Source organism: Micropterus dolomieu, linkage group LG03 (assembly GCF_021292245.1).
Source record: "Micropterus dolomieu isolate WLL.071019.BEF.003 ecotype Adirondacks linkage group LG03, ASM2129224v1, whole genome shotgun sequence".
In the NCBI taxonomy this organism is placed as follows: Eukaryota; Metazoa; Chordata; class Actinopteri; order Centrarchiformes; family Centrarchidae; genus Micropterus; species Micropterus dolomieu.
The window spans coordinates 33,869,356-33,888,511 of NC_060152.1; the positions used below are offsets into that span (position 1 = coordinate 33,869,356).

A 19,156-nucleotide genomic window follows, 5' to 3' on the forward strand; every position below is an offset into this window, starting at 1 on the left:
AAACCACAATTTCCGCGTGCTTTAAGCTTTCACACGTCAAATAAATCATCAAAACTTCTATTACTGTAGTCGTAAATCTTCATGCCTTCCATTTGGTCGTTAACCACTCGTGGTGTTATGAATTAAGTTCAGTTAAAAGCTGCTGTTAAGATGTTAACGGCCTTCAACGTCAACTGTCAAAGAACTACAAAAGAAACTGTCAGTTTTTCAGTTTCAGGTTCTAACCAACGTGAGTTAACGTTACAAGCAGAAAAAGCAGTGAAATTGCCGTTTTTCCATTTTCACACAAAAAAGGTTTTACAAATCTTATAAAGTGTTTCAGACAGCATTAGGGCTTTGCCCAAAATGACAACAGTAAGATTAAACAGGTGCAAAGCAACGGAGGAATGTTCTTGTAACTTAACGTTAGGTTAACTTTCCCTAACGTTAAACGTTACGTTTAGTTAACTGCCAAATCTGAAGCTAATTTCAGCGTCGACTTTCTAAATAACGCTAGGCCAAACGCTTTACTTTGAAGACCCACAAAGTTAGAAAGATGACACATTTAGAAATAAACGTAGCCTGTTGTTGGGAAATATAAAGATGCAGGAATAGATATCCCTAACCGAACACCGTGAAGCTGTACTGGCTTGTTGCTAGCAGGTAACGTTAACGTTACCGTACCAGTGTGAATTTGAAATATGGTCCAGAAAGTCCATTTTAGCGGCTCCATTGTAAAGTTTCAGCAGCTTGTCATCATGTTATAAGTATTTTCATCTCATATAGTTTGATAAAACGCATAAATCTCACCTTTCTGCGGCTTGTCAGATTTGGCTTTCGAGCGCGGCGTCTTCTCCGCCATTTTCTTTCAACGGTAACTGGCTGACTCGTTGTTGCCTCCTGTGGCTGAATGGCGGGAAACACTTGTAGCAGTTGAAAAGAACTACAAACCACAATTTCCGCGTGCTTTAAGCTTTCACACGTCAAATAAATCATCAAAACTTCTATTACTGTAGTCGTAAATCTTCATGCCTTCCATTTGGTCTTTAACCACTCGTGGTGTTATGAATTAAGTTCAGTTAAAAGCTGCTGTTAAGATGTTAACGGCCTTCAACGTCAACTGTCAAAGAACTACAAAAGAAAAACTGTCAGTTTGCGACAGTTTCCACCGTTATATGGTAACGTAAAGCGTTGCAGGAGAAGTAAACATGTGGAGAGTTAAGTAGCCCAAAAAATCCCACCAGGTAAGATTATAAACATAACTTAACATTACTTAAGTCGATACTCTAACAAAATAATCATACATGTATCATGATTCTGGCGTTTTTAGCATTCATATATTTCTGTGAACATAAATAAGGATATTAGCCTATAGCTTAGCCGCGCTTGCTATTACATTGCTGATAACGCAGTCAGTTTATTTAACATTAGCTGAACTACATGACATCTATGTAAGTTTATTGACTCTACAGCTGAAAGTTCTCACCTTTATTTGTCCATCTAACCATTGCTGAGCCTCAAAACGCTTGTAAAATAGAAATAAAGAAACGTCATCGCGATCTCCGTTAGAAACACTGTAGATGTAACGTTTTCGTTGTCATCGGTGAAGCCACACTCACGGTAGGTCTTGACTAAACACGTTTTCTAAATAAATACGATGAGTTCCTTAATTCGGCATACATCCAGTACTCCAAGAACCGTCGGCTTTAGTTTAATTGTTTAGTTGACCAGCTTGTTGACTCCAAACGTGTCATGGTAACGTTAGAAGTAAGAAACGCGACTTTCAGTGCAAACATTTAAATGTTACTTCACAGTGGAAGTAAATTATATAAACCCCGAATTCTTTTGGAAAACATCACCAATTTGTTGTGTTCAACCACTACCGATTTTCAAAGGAAAAGTGTCTCCAGAAAAAGAGATTTTGTAATCTTTGAATTGAATTTGATATTTATTTTTTCTGTAGATGTCTTTCCCAGATTTTGCAGCATAGCACCCATAACGTTATTACGGAGCTCTTCCAGTGAAGTTACATGGATGTTAATATGAACAGGTCCTGTTATCAATCAGGATCTGCAGGTAGACCTCCACCATAAGAGGTCTGCAGCCACCTGCTCTGTTGAGTTTTTCGTGTCTTGGTGACACCGTGTGTCAGAGACATATATTAAAAAAATCATCCTACTAATTCACTAGTTTTTGTTTTAATTCAATTCAATTTTATTTATATAGCGCCAAATCACAACAACAGTTATCTCACAGCACTTTTCATAAAAGAGCAGGTCTAGACCGTACTCTGTGATGCTATTTACAGAAGCCCAACAGTTCCCACCAAGAGCAAGCACTAGGAGACAGAGGCAAGGAAAAAGTTCCTTTTAAGAGGCAGAAACCTCGAGCAGAACCATGGCTCAGGGTGGGCGGCCATCTGCCTCAACCGGTTGGAGAGAGAGAGAGAGAGAGAGAAAGAGAGGGATGTAAGGAGAGAGAGAGAGAGGGAGGCAGCAGCCTACACAATATACACACACAGAGGTACAGACAGTAAAGGTGATGTTGCTATAGACTAAATGAAAAATGGTACAGATATTTATAGTAGTGTTAATGGTAACAATCGTAATGTTAATGATTATAATAACAATAAGACTAGCAACAATAGTCGTTGCAGCAGAGGGTGTCGACATGTACACATGTAAAAGGTTGTTCTCATGTAATGCATACCAGCGGATCATCATGATTATTTACATATTGTTTAGTACATACAGTATTTGTCTGTCCTCTCTCTGCACTCCACATCTGTAGCATCTGTCTGTTTTCTCTCTGCAGATGGAGAACTACTGTAAGGCTCGGACGGTGGAGCAGCCATCTGTCTGTCCGTTCCCCGGCCTTCAACCTGACACCCCAGAGGTCAGAGTCAAAGACGGCAGCAAGATCCGCAACCTGTTGCGTTACGCCCTGAGCCGCGTGGAGGCCAAACCCAGAGCAGCTGAGGACCAGGGACGCACTGCACTTGAGGAAGGAGGCGTGGCTGTGGAAGGACAAGTGGAAGCGCCAGGCCGGCCGCTCTGCAAACAGATCGTCTTCACAGCGACGGGTAAGGGCGTTTCTAAAGCCATCACGTGCGCTGAGATTGTGAAGCGGCGTGTGAAGGGGCTCCACCAGCTCACCAAGGTGATGTTCAGCACCGTGGTGGAGGTGTGGGAGCCGCTGGAGCCCGCCGCCGGCCTCGACAGCCTGACGGTCAACAGGAACGTGCCCGCCATCTGGATCCTCCTCTCCACGGAGCCACTGGACTGCAGTCAGCCCGGATACCAGGCGCCGGGCCGCTACGACACCCTGTGGGCTAACAGGGAGGAGGGTGGAGGATCCACCGCACAGAGACCAGGACACAAGAGGAAGAAGGGAGGAGGAGGAGGAGGCGGCGGTGGGGGCAGAGGGAGGGGTCCCGGCCGTCAGACTGGACGATCCAGAGAGCCTGCTAAAGGACAGAGTTGATCTAGCTTTTACAAACTGCATGGACGTGAGGAAGACAAACACAGTGAAGGAGCATGAAGCGGACACTCAGTGGACACTTAAAAGCTGTTTTCTAGCACAACAACTACAGCTTAAAATATCTTTACAGTCATGCTCATAATTTTCCAAATCATCCATCAGGGCTCAGATTGATTTTCTTCCTTCAGTGCACCTTTACTGCAGTTTCAGATCGTCTCTGTAGATATAAACCTTTCAAACTTGATGCGTTGTCAACATTTCTTTTTATTGTCAATAATAACTTTATGGAAATTAGTTGATGCACTTATGAGCAGGAAATGTTATGAAACATCCCTGTTAGTGCTTTTGTGAGATATTTAGAAATTGACTTCCTGTCCATCTGTCAGAGTGAACCGCAAATTGCTCCAAAGGTCAGACCAGCACCTTGCATATTACTGCCATCGGTGTGTATCTGATGGCAAAATGTAAAGCTCTTTGGATTATAGCAATATATAAATGCAGGGTTTTAGCTGTCTGCTCAAACTGATGATATGATTTGGACATGATTTGATTGATTTGATTTGTAGGTAACTGGCTTAAACATGACCAACCAAAAGTAATGTTGTTTAAAAAGAATTTCATGACGGCTGTTCACCAACCCTGTTTTTCATTTTAACTGTGTTTTTTTGGTTTGGATGAAACTTGCCGGAACATATTTTGAGTCTACGAAGACATTTGACTTCTTCTGAAATGTGGATCTTGAGTTTAAACAGGTTTTTAGTGTGTGTGCGTGCGCCTGATATCTGTTGTGTTTTTCAAGTTAATTAAAGAGCATTTTATTTGATTCACGCTGAAGTTGTGTCCAGGTTCCCTCTGTTCAGTCCCAAAGGAAAAATTAAGTATAATCACACGCAAATTCCCTGAACTCACCTGCAAGTTCATCAGTCTGTAAAATCAACTGTCTGTCCTGTCTGAAATATGGTAACACATGTCAGATGGATACATCAGGATATTTCAACAGACCCCAGACGATGAATCATATCTGCTACCAACAAGTCTACAATGGACACAATCAGGCAACTTTCATCAGTTTTCCGCTGTATCTAGACTGAACTGTGGTCTGAGCTGAATATTCAAAGGTTTAAGTTGGCACGTTAACACCTCCAGTCAGTGGTGGAGGATGTCTTCAGAGCCCTACTGAAGTAAAAGTAGTAATAACACACTATAAAAATACTCCATTACAAGTAAAAGATCAATATTTTACATTATATATGTTTAATTTTCTTAGAATAAGTGAATTTTTAAAACTTCTGTAGCTCGAAACAAGAAAAAGCAAAGTGAAAGTGTTTCAATGTTTTGAAAGTAAAATTTTATTATGCAAAGGAACTAAAGATGTCAGGTGAATGTAGTAAAAAGTGAAGTAGCAGAAAAAGGAAAAACTGTCCACCACTGGCTCCACTTGTTTGGATACCTGTGAAACGAACGAGCAGACCCTGTCATTGTTTATTTGGTGAATATAATGAATGTCTTTGGTTCCTCTCAGGGGAAATTTGTTTGTTTTAAGGCTTGTGTAGGTCGAGCGCAGAATGGATGAATCAGAAAATAAATTGCACTGTAGCTGCCTGTCAGTGATATTTGACTGTAGTACAAGTGTTTGTTGGAATGTCTGTTCTGTTCAGTAATGTCAGGAATCTGACCTCTAATGATTATAATTTAACAGTAGCATCAGGTTCACAAGAACGAGACTAAAACATCCAGTGTTTTAAAGGTAAGTCTTCCTCTCCCTTCATCTCCTGCCTTCTGGTGAAAGTTTCTGCACCAATTAAGGGTGGAAATTTTTTATTTATGTAAAAGGAAAAAAAATTCAGGTGGCAGGTGACATTTCAAAGTATATAAATATAACAGAATCTAAGTGAGAGCAGCTCTCAGATCTGTTTCTCCTGTAACATCATCCTGCTGAGGCAGGATTTAATCTTCCCTCCTCTTTTGTCACGTTCACAGGGAGAGAACGGAAAAGAAACTGTGTCAGGAAGTTGTTAAAGTTACTGACTGCTGCTGCACGGTTTGGGGTCATTTTCTAATCAGCAGCTTGTGTTTTTGGTGAAGTTACTTTTTATGGACAATGCACATTTGTTTCTTTTAGATTTTAGTTGCACTGCATGTTTTCTTAATGTGCAAATAAACCTTTCTAAAGGCATTTTCATTTGTTTTTAAACTGTATATTTCAACATATTATTACAAATTATGCTTTAAAAAAGTGGTGGGGACGTGTCCCCGGCGTCCCCAGTGTAAATGCCACCTATGTCTAAAAGCCAAAATCCTAACAGATGGGCGATCCCGTGACATCCAATGACTGATTGTTGCAGGACGGGATTACATACATTTGTTATTGTTTTTTATTGCTTTGAGACTTATTTTCCTTGAGAAATTTGTCTTCGAAGAATTTAAATTCAAAAATTTAGATGTTAAAGGAACTTCTAAATAAAATGGGGTAATTTTGAATTAAATCAGGAGCCATGTGACCAGAGAATAAGTAAGCAGAATTATTAATGTGACCAGGCAAGTGAAGGAATAAGACACATTACAGTAAATTATCAAGATGTTCCCATTTGGATCAGATTCTTAGATATTCTCTTTCGACTGTTTAGTTTTCTGGAGTGTGATGAAGATTACGTCCTACAGAGCAGCCAGTGTTGCTGCAGTCTTTTAGTTTATATCTTTTCATTTTCTTTCCTCTGCTTGAGTCCAACAAGCAGATGGTTTCAACATGTTGCGGGCAGTAGATTCTTCTGTGATGAAAACGTGACATTATTCTGCTACATGCACCTGTGAAGCAGCGAGCAGAATCCTGGTGACACCTGGTGTCGGTGCTGATCCTTTTATCTCCCCAGATTCTCAGCTGCTTACGGCACAAGAGGATTAGAGTTTTGCTGCAGGAGGATCGGAGCAGAGAGGAAAAGTGTCTGCAGTTGAAGCAGAGAATGGAGCGGCGTGGAGCGGCTGAGGTGTTCTGGGTGCTGCTGGTCTGCTGGCTGGTAGTCGGGCCGGTGCTGGCTCAGGTCCGCCACCCTCTGCCTGTGCTGTGGATGATGCCCATCAGCTCTGGGTCGGGGAGGGAGAACCTGACCGCTGCTGTGGCCCCGGCTGTCCGACTGGCTCTGCAGGACCTGAAGAGACAACCACCTCCGCTGGGAAACTATGAGGTCCAGCTCCAGCTGCTGGACTCACAGGTGAGTCTCAGACTGCTGTACAGAGAGCTGTATGAGATCCTGACGGGCTTCTGTTAGCTGGACCACATACTATAAACTCAGGAGTAAGATAGACCGCTAGCTGTTTGCAATCAGTGAGGAGGGGTCACCACTAGACCCCTATACATTTTAGGGGTTGTAGGCCACAAAGATGGGGAACCACTAATTTAAGGAGTGTTTCACAGAAATCAGACAGCTTTAACAGGTAAGAATTTAAAAGCAAACAAAAGTGAGGTCAACTTTTTAATATCTATGATATTGACATTGCAGCGATTCACCATCTTATCACTCTGAAACTTTTTGTACATTGAGATTTTTGTGTCACCTGGTTGACATTCGACTCTCATTAAAGCACCACTGTGCCCTTCCTGCTCTGTGCATCTGGTACCAGGTATCACATTAGTGTTTCAGTTGTGTAGTTTTTTTCTAACTAGGTTTGTCCCACTGAGATCATAGATCTAAAGGGAGACCTGGCCAATAATAGTAGCCACACAAAGCTTCAACAATAAATTAACATAAAATCACAGAAGAAGAACTGGGCCAGAAAAAACAATTGCACACAAACGAGCTGGACTCAATAGATTTCACCATAGTTTCAAAATCAGTCAGCATTACTGTGTTTTCAAGTTTCAGATTAGTTTGTAGCTTGTTCCACATAGCAAGTCCAGAAAACCTAAATGCTTTCTTTTCCAGTTCTGTTAGGACTTCGGCAAAAATGCATATCCTGAGAACAGAGATTGTATTTTCCATATTTCAAGTTTAAAAGAGATAAATGAGTCAGAATTGTGCCAAGAATGGATTCGTAAATAAAAACATACCAATGGCTGAGGCGGCGTGTATATAAAGCAGGCCGATTTATTGAGTAAGAGGTCCACAGAGCCCCATGAAACACGCCATCCAGCATGTGAAGACGGTGAGCAGAGGCATTGATGTACAACACATCACTATAATCAATGACAGGTAAAAGAAAAGCAGGACTTGTTTTTGTAGTAAAATCTTAATAAGAGCTTCAACCTTTTTGCAACAGACTGGATTTGTGCCTGGAAAGACAAGCGGTCATCAAATAAAAACCCTAGGTATTTAAAGTTAGATACCAACACAACTTGTTATTAACAATTTCCTTGGACAATGTTGATGTTTCTGACAAGGACCTCACTAATATTGGAGTCACGAGAACAAGACAACAAGATACTCCAATGCTATTTAGAAGAAAAATTCATAGATGAAATAGGCTATTTTATTGGGGGGTCTGTGGCTCCTCCCCCAGAAGATTTTGAGCATTAAACTTTTAATTTCCTGCATTCTGGAGACACTAATTAATGGTGGAAACGTCTTTATTCACATGAAGGGAAACAAAATTCATGTGGTTGGTGACAATTCTGATTATAAAAATATTATAGAATATAATGCAGTAATCAGCAGCTTGTGTTTTTTAGCCTAAGTTGCTTTTTTGGACAAGGCAGATCTGTTACTTCTATATTTACATTGCATTGCATGTTTTCCTGCAAGTAAACCTTTCTCATAGAATTGTTATTTGTTATTTAACATTTCTTCTCGCAAGCTAACATCCAGAAAACTTTTGGCAAATGCTTTCAAAAAGTGGTGGGGACATGTCCCCAGCGTCCCCAGTGTAAATGACACCTATGGTTTCTGATCTCGAAGTAGTTAAAGCAGTTTTCTCGGTAATTAGAACAAGTTGCAGTTGACAAAGCTGCTCTTGTATTAATATTTGCATCTTATGTTTCACAGTGTGATCCTGCTAAATCACTCAAAGCTCTGTTTGACGCCATGTGGGCGGGGCCTGAGTACCTGCTGGTGTTTGGAGGGGTGTGTCCACCTGTGACGGCGCTCGTCGCTCGCTCTCTGCCAGCCTTCAACCTGGTGCAGGTGCACAGCTCGTCAGTCCACTTCAGACTTCTTATTGTATCGTGTGTTATGACAGGTACGTTTACGGTGTTTCATGTCCTCTGATGTCCCAGGTATCTTTTGCGGCCTCGTCCCCCAGCCTGTCCAACAGGAAGTGGTACAGGAACCTGTTCAGCACGGTGCCATCAGACCGAGCTCTGAACCAGGCCACAGTGAAGCTGCTGCAGCGCTACAAGTGGACCAGAGTCGGGATCATCACCGAGGAAGGAGCCAGACTCTCAGAGGTGAAGCTGAAACATCATTTATGATGCAAAAAATGACGTTAGTGACTTCCTGTAGCTCCACCATCAATCCAAAGTGTGTTCTAGTGACCTCTTCTCTATGTTGTTTAGCTCTGTAAGGTTCTAAGAAACCAGTTCCTATTGTCTTTGTGTGGCATCACATCAGATGTACTTTCTTTGTGCAGATGAAGCAGGATCTGATCAGACAGCTGCTGAAGGCCGATGTTCAGGTTGTTTCCACACAAAGTCTCTCTGAAGACGCCTGCAGCAGCTTGAGGAGGCTGAAGGTACCGAGTACATATTCTACATATAATAGACAGTAAAATACTCATCTGTTTACATTCTAGCACTTCTCACAGGAATAAAACCTGTTGCTTCTTTGTTTGGCAGGAAAGCGATGTTCGGATCATCATCGGGCAGTTTGAAGACGATTCTGCCTCTGAGGTTTTCTGCTGTGTAAGCGCTCTTGATGGCCAAATGTCTGTCTGTAACAGTTTTTTGTTAGTGTTTGTCCCTTTCCTGTTTCAACGTGACAGTGTTCCCAGTTTCACATGAATGAACTTTACCGGCCCTCACCTCAACACCCAATGTCCTCATGTTCCTCACATTATTAAAAATGTCCACAAATAATCTCAATTGTTCTCTCTTTCCTAAGCTATCCAAAAAAAAATTTCCTCACTTTCATAAATATTGTCCTGCTTTTTAAAGTGTCCTAATGTCACAAAATCCCTCACCCCCCAAAATGTCCAAACATTTCTTTATTTTCCAAAAGTGTCTCTGGGCTCTACAACTGTCCCCACTTTTGAAAAATGTTCTCACCCTTCAAAAAACTGCCCTGCTTTTGAAAATGTCCTAAGGTCACAAAATGTCCTCGCCTCCCAATCTTGTTCTAACTTTTCTAAAAGGTCCAAAAATGTCGATATTTTTCAAAATCTCCCTCATCACCCAAAATATCATACTTGTTTATTTTTCTAAAAATGTGTCCCTGGGCTTTACAACTGTCCCCACTTTTGAAAAATGTCCTCACTTTTCAAACAATTGGTCTGCTTTAAAAAAGGTCAAAAATAACTTCACTCACACAAAAAAAATCTCCCGTACCCCCCCAAAGCATTTCTTTATTTTACATGTACTTACTCTCTACAACTGTCCCCACCCCAAAAATTTCCTTAATATGTCCTCCAACTGCGAGCGAGACCTGATCACCAACATCAGTGTTGGACCTCACAGATGCTCTGGTGTCTGAAAGGGAGCAAATCCCTGCAGCTGCTTCAACATTTGGAGGAAAGCGTGAAACCAGACGGGTGATGGCTGTTAGAGCAACAGTTACACGGTACAGACACATAGAGGGAACTCAAGAAGCACTTTTTGCAACCTTATATATGATGAAAACTGTTAATCCATGTCTTAATAGTTGTAAAACAATATAATTCCATCCATATGCAACTTATTACATTAATTTGGAATTTATCAAAAGAGATTTTACAATAAGTTAATTCAAACTCACTAAAAGAGTTCATCAAAAGTTGTGACTAGATTTCTTGTGCAGCATTTTTTGCACTATGCATCCAAATTTAGTATTTGGTGTCTTTAGAAACTCTTGAACTCCTACTGGAACTAAAAATTAAGTTCTGTTCTCTTTGAGTAATGTTTGTCATTCCCACCTGCCTTCGATGATCACCTAGCTACAACAAAACACCAGCCCAAAAACAGATGTGATAAGTTGGCGTTGAGCAGTGCAGCTGGTCAGGATGATAAAAACTAGAAGACATCATTCTGATATTAACATGTATCATGACTGTTCTTTAGCTGATGTTGGACTGTTGGACCCCGATGGACTGTATGGTAACAGGAAGTCAAACTGAAGCTGCCATTTTCAGCAGGACTCAAGTATTTCAGAAATCCGGGAGTTTGAAGGAAGAAATAAGATTTTTTTGTCACGAGGATTCATTTAAAACAGATGATAACAGTCAGCAGCCGTGACGTGTCTCTCTCTGTGACTTTCAGGCCTACACACTGAACATGTTCGGAGCTCGGTACCAGTGGGTGGTTGCTGGTGGAGGAACAGCCGGATGGAGGCCGGGCTCGCAGGTCTCTGGCTGCGCCGCCAACAGCGTGCTGACGGCTGCAGACGGATCCATCAGGATTCAGATCAGACAGCTCAGCCACACAAACACACCAGGAGTCTCTGGACGGGTAAGAAACCACCACCACATTCCCACTGACAGACCAGTCTGTGTTGTATTTAGTTACATATGATCACCAGAAAACAGGGCCGGTCTGTGGCATAGGTGACATAGGAAGTTGCCTAGGGTTCATAATATCAGGGGGTACCGCAAAAGAAGGTTTTCGACTTGGCTCTATACATGCTAAAATTGTGAGTTTAGCTGCTGAACGTTTAAAACAATTGCTATGGATACTAGAGTGATGACCCCAACCCCTGGTTGGGACTTTTTAGGGTCGGGCCAATATAAAGAGGTGGTATTCTGCTCATTCTCAGGTTCCTCATCTTATTTAGAGTTTGTACCAGAGCAGGTTTACGTGGTTATATTTTTGTCATACTGCACATTGCTGCAGCTCCTCTTTTCAGCCTGTGTTGAAGGCTTCGTTTTAGCTATGGAGTGATACATCTTGTCTCTAAATGATCTTTGTTGGGAGTTGCACATGCTCAGTTCCTAGTTAAGGACTACTAGCCAATCAGAAGCATAGAAGGGCGGGTCGGCGAGAAGCCGGTAAACGGCTCGGGTTCAGCCGTACGTGTTGCCGACCGGCTCGGCAACACGGACTGGAGCGAGAGTTTCAGAGCGGTGAGTTATTAATCTGTATCCATAAAGTTTTAACTGAGCTCTGTCTCTACATCACAGGAACAACTTTATGTCCACTGACTGCCTGGAGGGTAGCTAGTGTTTGGAAGGGAGAGGAGAGCTGTGTGCTGCAGCTCGCTGTTTCTGAGGAGCCGCTTGGCGAGCGTTATATGAGGCGCGTTTAGCTTTCATCCCTGTGACATCACAGGGATGAAAGGGAAGCGGCTGGACTACAAACCAGCTGTTTTCAGTTCAGAGCAGAGTTTTCTGTGGGAGATGGGAACTCACTTTGGGCTTGACTTTGGGCTTTTTCAATTTGCAAACCTGTTACATGCACAAAAAAGATATATAAGTCAGTGAAGGAGAGGGAAAAAGCCAAAAAGCAGAATACCATCTGAAAATGTATGTAGCAGCAGAGCCTGAAGAAGGACAAGACAGAGATATCTCAAACTACTGGATACTTGGATATTTATCAGGTTGGGTATAATTTCAGTTTTATCGCTTAAAATTCTGATTATGGACTCTGGTTCTGGTTCCTGCACCACAGATCTTGTCAGTGACCTTCATCCTCTTCCTCCTTTTCCTCCTCTTGCCCTTCATGTCTCTAAAGTGAAAGGAATCTCTGTCCTAGAGGGGCATCTCTGGGACTCGTCTTATCTGTACCCATGATTGGTTTCCCTTCAGTGTAAAAGGTGAACGTCGGCTCACCTGTGTTTAGTACCTGAGGCGTTGCTACTGTTGGCGTTAGCTGGATCTGGGAGTGCGCGACACGTTGAACACGGTGAAGCGTTCCTTCAGATTCACGCCGTGTTGAAGGAAACGCTTCGTCACGTTGGAGCTGCTTCCTCCCTCGCACCAAACCTCCTCACTGCAGCTGGTGCAGTTTGTTTGTGAAGCTAAGCCAAACTTTGGACCGTTTGCTGCGGTCCGCCACGGTCCAGGACCGTAACCAGAGGGACTCTTCTTCATGCTTTGTTGTTGCCACTGAAATATGCCGAACTTCAGGAACCAATAAGCAAAATCCAAACACACTGGCCTTAATAAGATTCCTTTACTTAAATCAGGTGATCCCACAGACATGAACAACTACAGACCTATTTCAAATCTTTCAGTTCTAGCAAAAGCGTTTGAGTCATTGGTGTCTGTCCAGTTCAAACAGTTACTTCAAACAAACAACATTCTTAACTATTTTCAATCTGGCTTCAGGGCAGGACACAGTACAATCACAACAACTTCAAAAGTAATAGATGATGTTAAAACAGCACTTGAAAATAAACATGCTTGTTTAGCATTGTTTATTGACCTGACCAAGGCGTTTGACACCGTTGATCTCTGTCACCTCATCAATATCATACAAAAACTTGTCTTTAGTACAAATATGGTTAGTTGGATAAACAGCTACTTAACAAAACGCATTAAGTTTGTTCGGTTTGGCCCTGTTTTGTCTGATGCGGTCACACTGAACAAAGGGGTCCCACAAGGGTATATTTTAGGGCCCTTGTTCTTTTTAATCTATTTTAATCAAATATGTGATCAGATTAAATTCTCCTCGTACCAAATATACGCAGATGATACAATTCTATATTCGTCAGCACCCTCTCTAGATGCAGTACACTCAAATCTTCAGACTGATTTTATCACCTTACAAAATGCTCTTCGTGATTCAAAATTAGTCATGAATACTAGCAAAACCAAAGTTATGTTGTTTTCTCATAATTCTGCTGTAACCATTCCTCCTATTAAAACTCTGGAGGGAGATACCATAGAAGTCGTAGACACATACAAATATCTTGGTATTTGGCTGGATAAAGACCTTAATTTTAAACATCACACTACATATTTGATAAAAAAAAAGCTCAAATTTGCTCTAGGTTTTTTGTGTAGATTGAAAACATGCTTTTCTATTTCTTCCCATAAGGCTTGTAACAAGTTTGTTTTTATCACAGCTGGACTACAGAGACGCCATCTATAGATTTGCTTGTCCCACTACCTTAGCTAAACTGGATCCCTTTTACCATGCTGCTTTGAGGTATATAACAGGTTCACCCTATAGGACTCACCATTGTACTTTATATACCCTGGCTGGATTTACTTCACTCAATATTCGAAGGATGAAGCATTGGTATATTTTCATATACAAAGCCATTTTAGGAAAATTGCCATCATATATCTACTGTAAATTTATTGCCCTCCAGAACATACACAGTGTCAGGGCCAGTAGGTGGCTGCGGTTTAAAGTGCCCATGGTGCGTATAGAGTCAGGAAAATGAGTCTATTCTATTTTGGCCCATGGTCTTGGAATGATCTGCAGCTCAAGTTGAAGTTGGAGTCTCTTATTTCTGTATCCAGTTTTAAACAAAAACTGTCAGAGGTTTTAAACACATCTTGCACCTGTAACATTTAGTCAAATTATGATATGTTTAAATTTCATTGTGCTTTTATGTTTTTTTATCTGATACTTTGTTGTAAATAATTTAATAATACTGTTACTCTTGTGAATAATGCTGCTGTACATGTAATGCCTTGTTTGTACCTTGCACTGTGTGCTGTTTCACATCTTGGCCAGGACATCCTTGTAAAAGAGATTAAAAATCTCAATGGATTTCTGACCTGGTAAAATAAAGGTAAAATAAAAAATAAATCCATCGCTTATGGAAATTTGGTACGTTTTAGATACCCAACCCGAGATCTTTATGGTTCTCAGAGGAAAAATTCTAGTGACCCCACCTGACCCTTCCTCTTGCACGACTTCCAGACCATTTTATTATAGTACAAACAAACAAACTCCATCCACTGATTTAGACCATGAGATGTAGCTGAAAACTGCAGAAAAAGCGAATAAGTTGTTTTTTCTGTGTGCCGTGTTTTACTAGTGGCTTTCACTCCTGTGCGGATGTGTCTCTGCAGACTCCTCAGGACTACCAGGACGCCTACCTCAGACAAGTGATACAGGAGGGGTCAAAGGTCAGCCAGCTCCACACCTTCGCCTACGACGCCGTCTGGGTCGCCGCCAGAGCTCTCGGTCAGGTGATGGAGGCTGTGAAACACAAGGAGAAATACAGCAGCCAGAGAAACGTGAGCGTCAGCGAGGACGACGTTCAGAAGAGGCTGCTGGAGGCCGTGAAACAGACGCAGTTTGAAGGAGTCACAGTGAGCTCAGTTACACACCTGAAACACGCACAGCTGTAGCATGTTTACTGTCTGGTACTGACAGTATACAAAAGAAAGTGTATTCTGAGGGGGTTCCTGTGGGGAGACAGACATGTTGCTGTTACAGACACTCCAACTGTAGCAGTGGATACAAGATCCAAGTACTAATACTGGTTGCACTATTGGTACTGTAAATGTTATTTACACCTTGCTCAGGTTTTGCTGTTTTGTAAATACTATTTGTTTGTATTTGAGAAATATGTTTTGTATTTTCAGAAATCATTGTGTTTTTTTCAGGGTCCAGTTTCATTTCGGAACGGGGAGAGAATGGCATCTATAGAACTGATCCAGTTTCAAGGTGCCGTTAATCACCTGACGCTCTGCTGTACAGTCGTGATGTTCCCATTAATCAGCAGGTGTGTGTGTGTGTGTGTGTGTGTGTGTGTGTGTGTGTGTGTTTCTCAGGCAGCAGTGGTGTGTTGGTGGGGGAGTTCAGTACCGCCACCCAACAGCTGCGGCTGATGAATCACCTGATGCAGTTTAAAGGTGAGACCCTGACCCCACAGCAGGGTATTGATCTGTCATGATGATGAACCCTGGATGGATGCTAAATGTTTGGTCCTGCAGGTCCAAGACCAGCCAGAGACCAGACTGTGGTCGTCCTGCAGCGGCAGCATGTCAGCCTCCTTCTGTACGGCATCGTCTCATCAGCTGCAGCTGTGACCATCCTCATCACTCTGACTGTCCTCTGCTTCAGGATCATCTGTCGTAAACACTGGTACTCCTTCTTCACATGCTCCTCAGTGTCTCTCTGAGCTGAAACTCCTGGTTTTGTCGTGGTTGTTTCGTCTCCTCTCTGTTTGCCCGCAGGCTGCAGAGATGGAGCGGTGGATCCCAGGACGAGCTGCTGCTGCTGGGCGTCCTGCTCTCCTCCTCCTCAGTCCTGATCTCCGGTCTGGACGGAGCCCCGCTGTCCGACGGCATATCTGAGCTCCTCTGCTCTGTGAGTTCGGAAAGCTGCATTTAAAAAAATTATTAACGAACAAGATACCACATAAAGGCTGTATAGAAGAAAAGAGTCCAGCATAGTACATGCATGGACAGCTACATACAAATGACATACAACATGTAAATATGTACAAAATGATCAACATTTTCATGCTTTATGTGCTAGTTTTAACTACTTCATATACAGTAACCTAGTATCTACGGTATAAGCAGAAAGAGGTCGGGCCCCTACCAAGGCTCACCAGATAAATCTGAGGGGTCATGAGATGATTAATGGTAGAGGAAATATGAAAAACAACGTTCTGATACACAAATCTGTTTCCTGTGAAGTCTATTTTTTTTCCTCTTTCTGCCTCAAGCAGTTATTTAAATGTAACCATGAGAGAAGGTGAAATGTCTCTTTGGTGAAACTGCAAACTGTCCATCTGAAACATGGACAATGGCCCCAAGTAGACTGTCACAGTGTCACAGTAAATATGTACATACATTCAACACTTCCTTCCTGAATAAACAAACTTCCACCATTAAAGCCACATTTAAGCTGCATTTGTTTTGTTCCTGTGGCTGTAAAAAACACAACAAAGCAATCGCAGGATTAAAGAAAGACACTGTAGCGTCCAGCATAAACCTCCAAGGTCCTGGGGCCACCTCTGTGAGGGGAGGGGCACAGCACTGTTTTTACCAGGACTGACCAAGGAACAAGGACTTTAAAAAAGTTTCAAAGATGCTAACACTATAAAAATTGTACATATGGTGTTAACAAAAAAGTGTAGCATACAAAAAGTGTTTTACCGTCTACAGTCTGGAGCAAACCGTTCAGTTTCACACGATCGGTCTTGTTGGATTCATTTGCAGGTTCGTCTGTGGACTCTCTCTGTGGGACACACTGTGGGCTTCGCTGCGCTCTTCACCAAAACATGGAGGGTTTATTCACTCTGCAGCATCAAACTGACGGTAAATCACAACCACCAACGTCTCACTTGACTTTCTGCATTTCTTTGAATCGGTTCTTCAACAGTAAAAGTGTAGTTTTGACGTTCTGGGAGGTAAATTCTGTTTGTTTGTGTCTCCAGCAGCAGACTCGTCTACAGCAAACAGGCTATGTGGTGCTCTGGATGTTACTGCTGGATGTGTTTGTTTTAACCTCCTGGCAAATCCTGGACCCCCTCAGACGGGTGGTGCTGCAGCATGACTTACAGGTAAGGATGATCTCACAAAGGCGTCTGTGTTGATGGATGTTGGAATGAGAGTTTATTCTCTTCAGGCAGAGGAAGAATTTTTGATCACTTCTAGTTAAGATGTCTACATTTAGTCTCTTCATTTACTTTTGTTTACATATTTGTAACTCATTGTGTTTTGCTTGTGTAAATATTTAAAATGTTTTTTGAACGTGCATCGTAATGTATTTTACATTTAGCTGACGCTTTTATCCAACGCAATTTACAATTGCTGTACATGTCAGAGGTCGCACGCCTCTGGAGCAACGAGGGTTTAAGTGTCTTGCTCAGGGACACAATGATGGATGGGTCACAGTGGGGGATTGAACCCCGGTCTTTATGCTCTTTAGGAATTTATGTTTTTGTTGGTGTCTCAATGGGACTTTGCTGTTAAAATAAAGGTTAAATAAAAAGGAAGTGCCAAGAAGGATTCAAATACTTAAATAAAAGTACTAATACCAGATTGCTAAAATACTCTATTACAATCAAAACCCTGCATACACCGGCTCCATCCTCTTGGATGTTTGTTAATTGTATAAACTAAGAGTTTCTGTTGTGAATCTAATCTGTACACTTGACCTGGCTGGAAGAAAGATTCCTCCTCTGCCACTCTGCTGAACAGTTTTCCATTAAGAATAAACAGTTTTCTAGTTGTTGTTGTTTTTTCAGAGTGACCCTGCAGATCAGGACGTTTTTGTCCATCCGTACTCTGAACACTGCAGCAGCATCAACACGGAGCTGTGGCTCACTGCTGTCTACGGATACAAAGGGCCTCTACTGGTCAGTCCTCACATAACAAATCATTTAATCTAACATCACACTGACGTTTGTTTTCAAATGTGGAGTCTATATAAGAAATTCAACAAGATTAAAAGCCTGCAGCAGCACCAGCGTCTCCATCAGGATCTCATTTTCATTAAACACCAGAAAACTAAAGATTTGGATGAATTAAAAATGGAGAAACAACTTTTCCATTCTTACCGGTAGTGAAAGGTCGTGTGAGGATCATCTCTCAAAGGCAAACTAAATCTGTGTTTGTGTAAAGTTACATAACCTCGACATGTGAACTCGCTGCCCAACTGCAGACCATCACACATTCTTGAGTGTTGCTTATATGGAGTATTTATACATTACGTGTTGTTAAAGTTGAGTATGTAATGAGCCTCAGGACCTGGTTGAGCTGTGGTGAACTTTGATTAACAAAGGGCTGCCAATGTTTCAGTTTAGTTTGGAGCAAGATTATATTGCTGCATTTTATTAATCATGCATGATTCATTAAATTAAAATGTTGTGGTTTTTTTCTCCAGGGTCTTGGGTGTTTCGTGGCCTGGAACATCAGGACTGTGGAGGTAGATCTTCCTGCTGACAGCGGTAAACGCCTGACACTGAGTATGTTTGCTGTGACGGTGTTCAGTGTGTCAGGAGTGTCAGGATCACTTCTGATATCCCATAATCCTCCTGTTCAGTTCTTTCTGACCAGCGTCCTCATCCTCTGCTGTAACATCTTCATCCTGAGCTGGCTGTTTGGACCAAAGGTCAGTGTGACGCTCTCTGCTCCCGCTGCTTTAATTCTTTTACCGTCGTTTTGGATTCTCAAATGTAAGACCATAACATTATAGACGTACGTTGACCTCTTAACTCAAAGTCTGCCCTCTCAGATTTCAGGAACAATCCTCCATGACAGTAGCCGCATTTTGAAGCATCGCATTAGAAAAGGTTGATGGAAACGGCAAAATTCGAAAACAAATCCTTAATTAACGACTCTAAACGTTCATAAAATATGTCTATGAAGATTGTCAGTCATCCAGGTCATAGTTATCGAACGAAGGTTAAAATGAAGGGCAACTGGACTTGGTTGAAGCTACTGGAAGACGTTTCGTCCCTCATCCAAAGGACTTCTTCAGTTCTGACTGACTGGCAGGGAAACTCAGCTATTTAACCTCAGTGGGGTCGTTGGCCCGGGTCATCGATACCGCTGGTTCGTTAGTGTTCCTTGTTGCTGTGACGACAGTCGTTACGGTCGTTAAGACTACCTGTGGCCGAGACTGAACGACCATCGTTGGTATCTTCACCTGAGGCCAATAGGTTACGTTTGTTGAGTTTCCTGGGAAGTGATGAAAGGACAGCATTGTAAGTGGGGGATAAGT

The 19,156-nt window shown here is 42.1% G+C and overlaps 3 protein-coding genes across 12 annotated transcripts in view; 2 read left to right on the forward strand and 1 right to left on the reverse strand.

Annotated features, from left to right (window-relative positions):
• LOC123967618 (collagen alpha-6(VI) chain-like) overlaps nt 1-1,088 on the reverse strand; it is a 37,711-nt gene extending 36,623 nt beyond the window's left edge. For all 4 annotated transcript variants that reach the window (XM_046043758.1, XM_046043766.1, XM_046043757.1 and 1 more), the window contains exon 1: nt 790-1,088. In XM_046043758.1, coding sequence (XP_045899714.1) covers nt 790-841 — 52 coding nt within the window. In that variant the 5' untranslated portion in view covers nt 842-1,088. The remainder of the gene's footprint in view (nt 1-789) is intronic.
• Nucleotides 1-4,293, forward strand: part of rpp25l (ribonuclease P/MRP 25 subunit-like) — a 5,515-nt gene extending 1,222 nt beyond the window's left edge. The window contains exons 1-2 of one of the 5 annotated variants that reach the window (XM_046043770.1): nt 620-642; nt 2,794-4,293. In XM_046043770.1, coding sequence (XP_045899726.1) covers nt 2,794-3,462 — 669 coding nt within the window. In that variant the 5' untranslated portion in view covers nt 620-642 and the 3' untranslated portion in view covers nt 3,463-4,293. Of the gene's footprint in view, nt 1-619; nt 643-1,064; nt 1,224-1,453; nt 1,600-2,465; nt 2,503-2,793 lie in introns of those variants that run through there. The other 4 variants (XM_046043767.1, XM_046043768.1, XM_046043771.1 and 1 more) reach the window with 4 other exon arrangements.
• A 2,114-nt stretch (nt 4,294-6,407) lies between these two features.
• Nucleotides 6,408-19,156, forward strand: part of LOC123968667 (gamma-aminobutyric acid type B receptor subunit 2-like) — a 19,918-nt gene continuing 7,169 nt past the window's right edge. For 2 of the 3 annotated variants that reach the window (XM_046045542.1, XM_046045544.1), the window contains exons 1-15: nt 6,408-6,668; nt 8,436-8,573; nt 8,666-8,836; nt 9,019-9,120; nt 9,224-9,289; nt 10,838-11,026; nt 14,542-14,784; nt 15,082-15,142; nt 15,250-15,330; nt 15,412-15,562; nt 15,655-15,787; nt 16,648-16,746; nt 16,866-16,991; nt 17,679-17,789; nt 18,317-18,544. In XM_046045542.1, coding sequence (XP_045901498.1) covers nt 6,420-6,668; nt 8,436-8,573; nt 8,666-8,836; nt 9,019-9,120; nt 9,224-9,289; nt 10,838-11,026; nt 14,542-14,784; nt 15,082-15,142; nt 15,250-15,330; nt 15,412-15,562; nt 15,655-15,787; nt 16,648-16,746; nt 16,866-16,991; nt 17,679-17,789; nt 18,317-18,544 — 2,148 coding nt within the window. In that variant the 5' untranslated portion in view covers nt 6,408-6,419. The remainder of the gene's footprint in view (nt 6,669-8,435; nt 8,574-8,665; nt 8,837-9,018; nt 9,121-9,223; nt 9,290-10,837; nt 11,027-14,541; nt 14,785-15,081; nt 15,143-15,249; nt 15,331-15,411; nt 15,563-15,654; nt 15,788-16,647; nt 16,747-16,865; nt 16,992-17,678; nt 17,790-18,316; nt 18,545-19,156) is intronic. The other variant, XM_046045543.1, reaches the window with a different exon arrangement.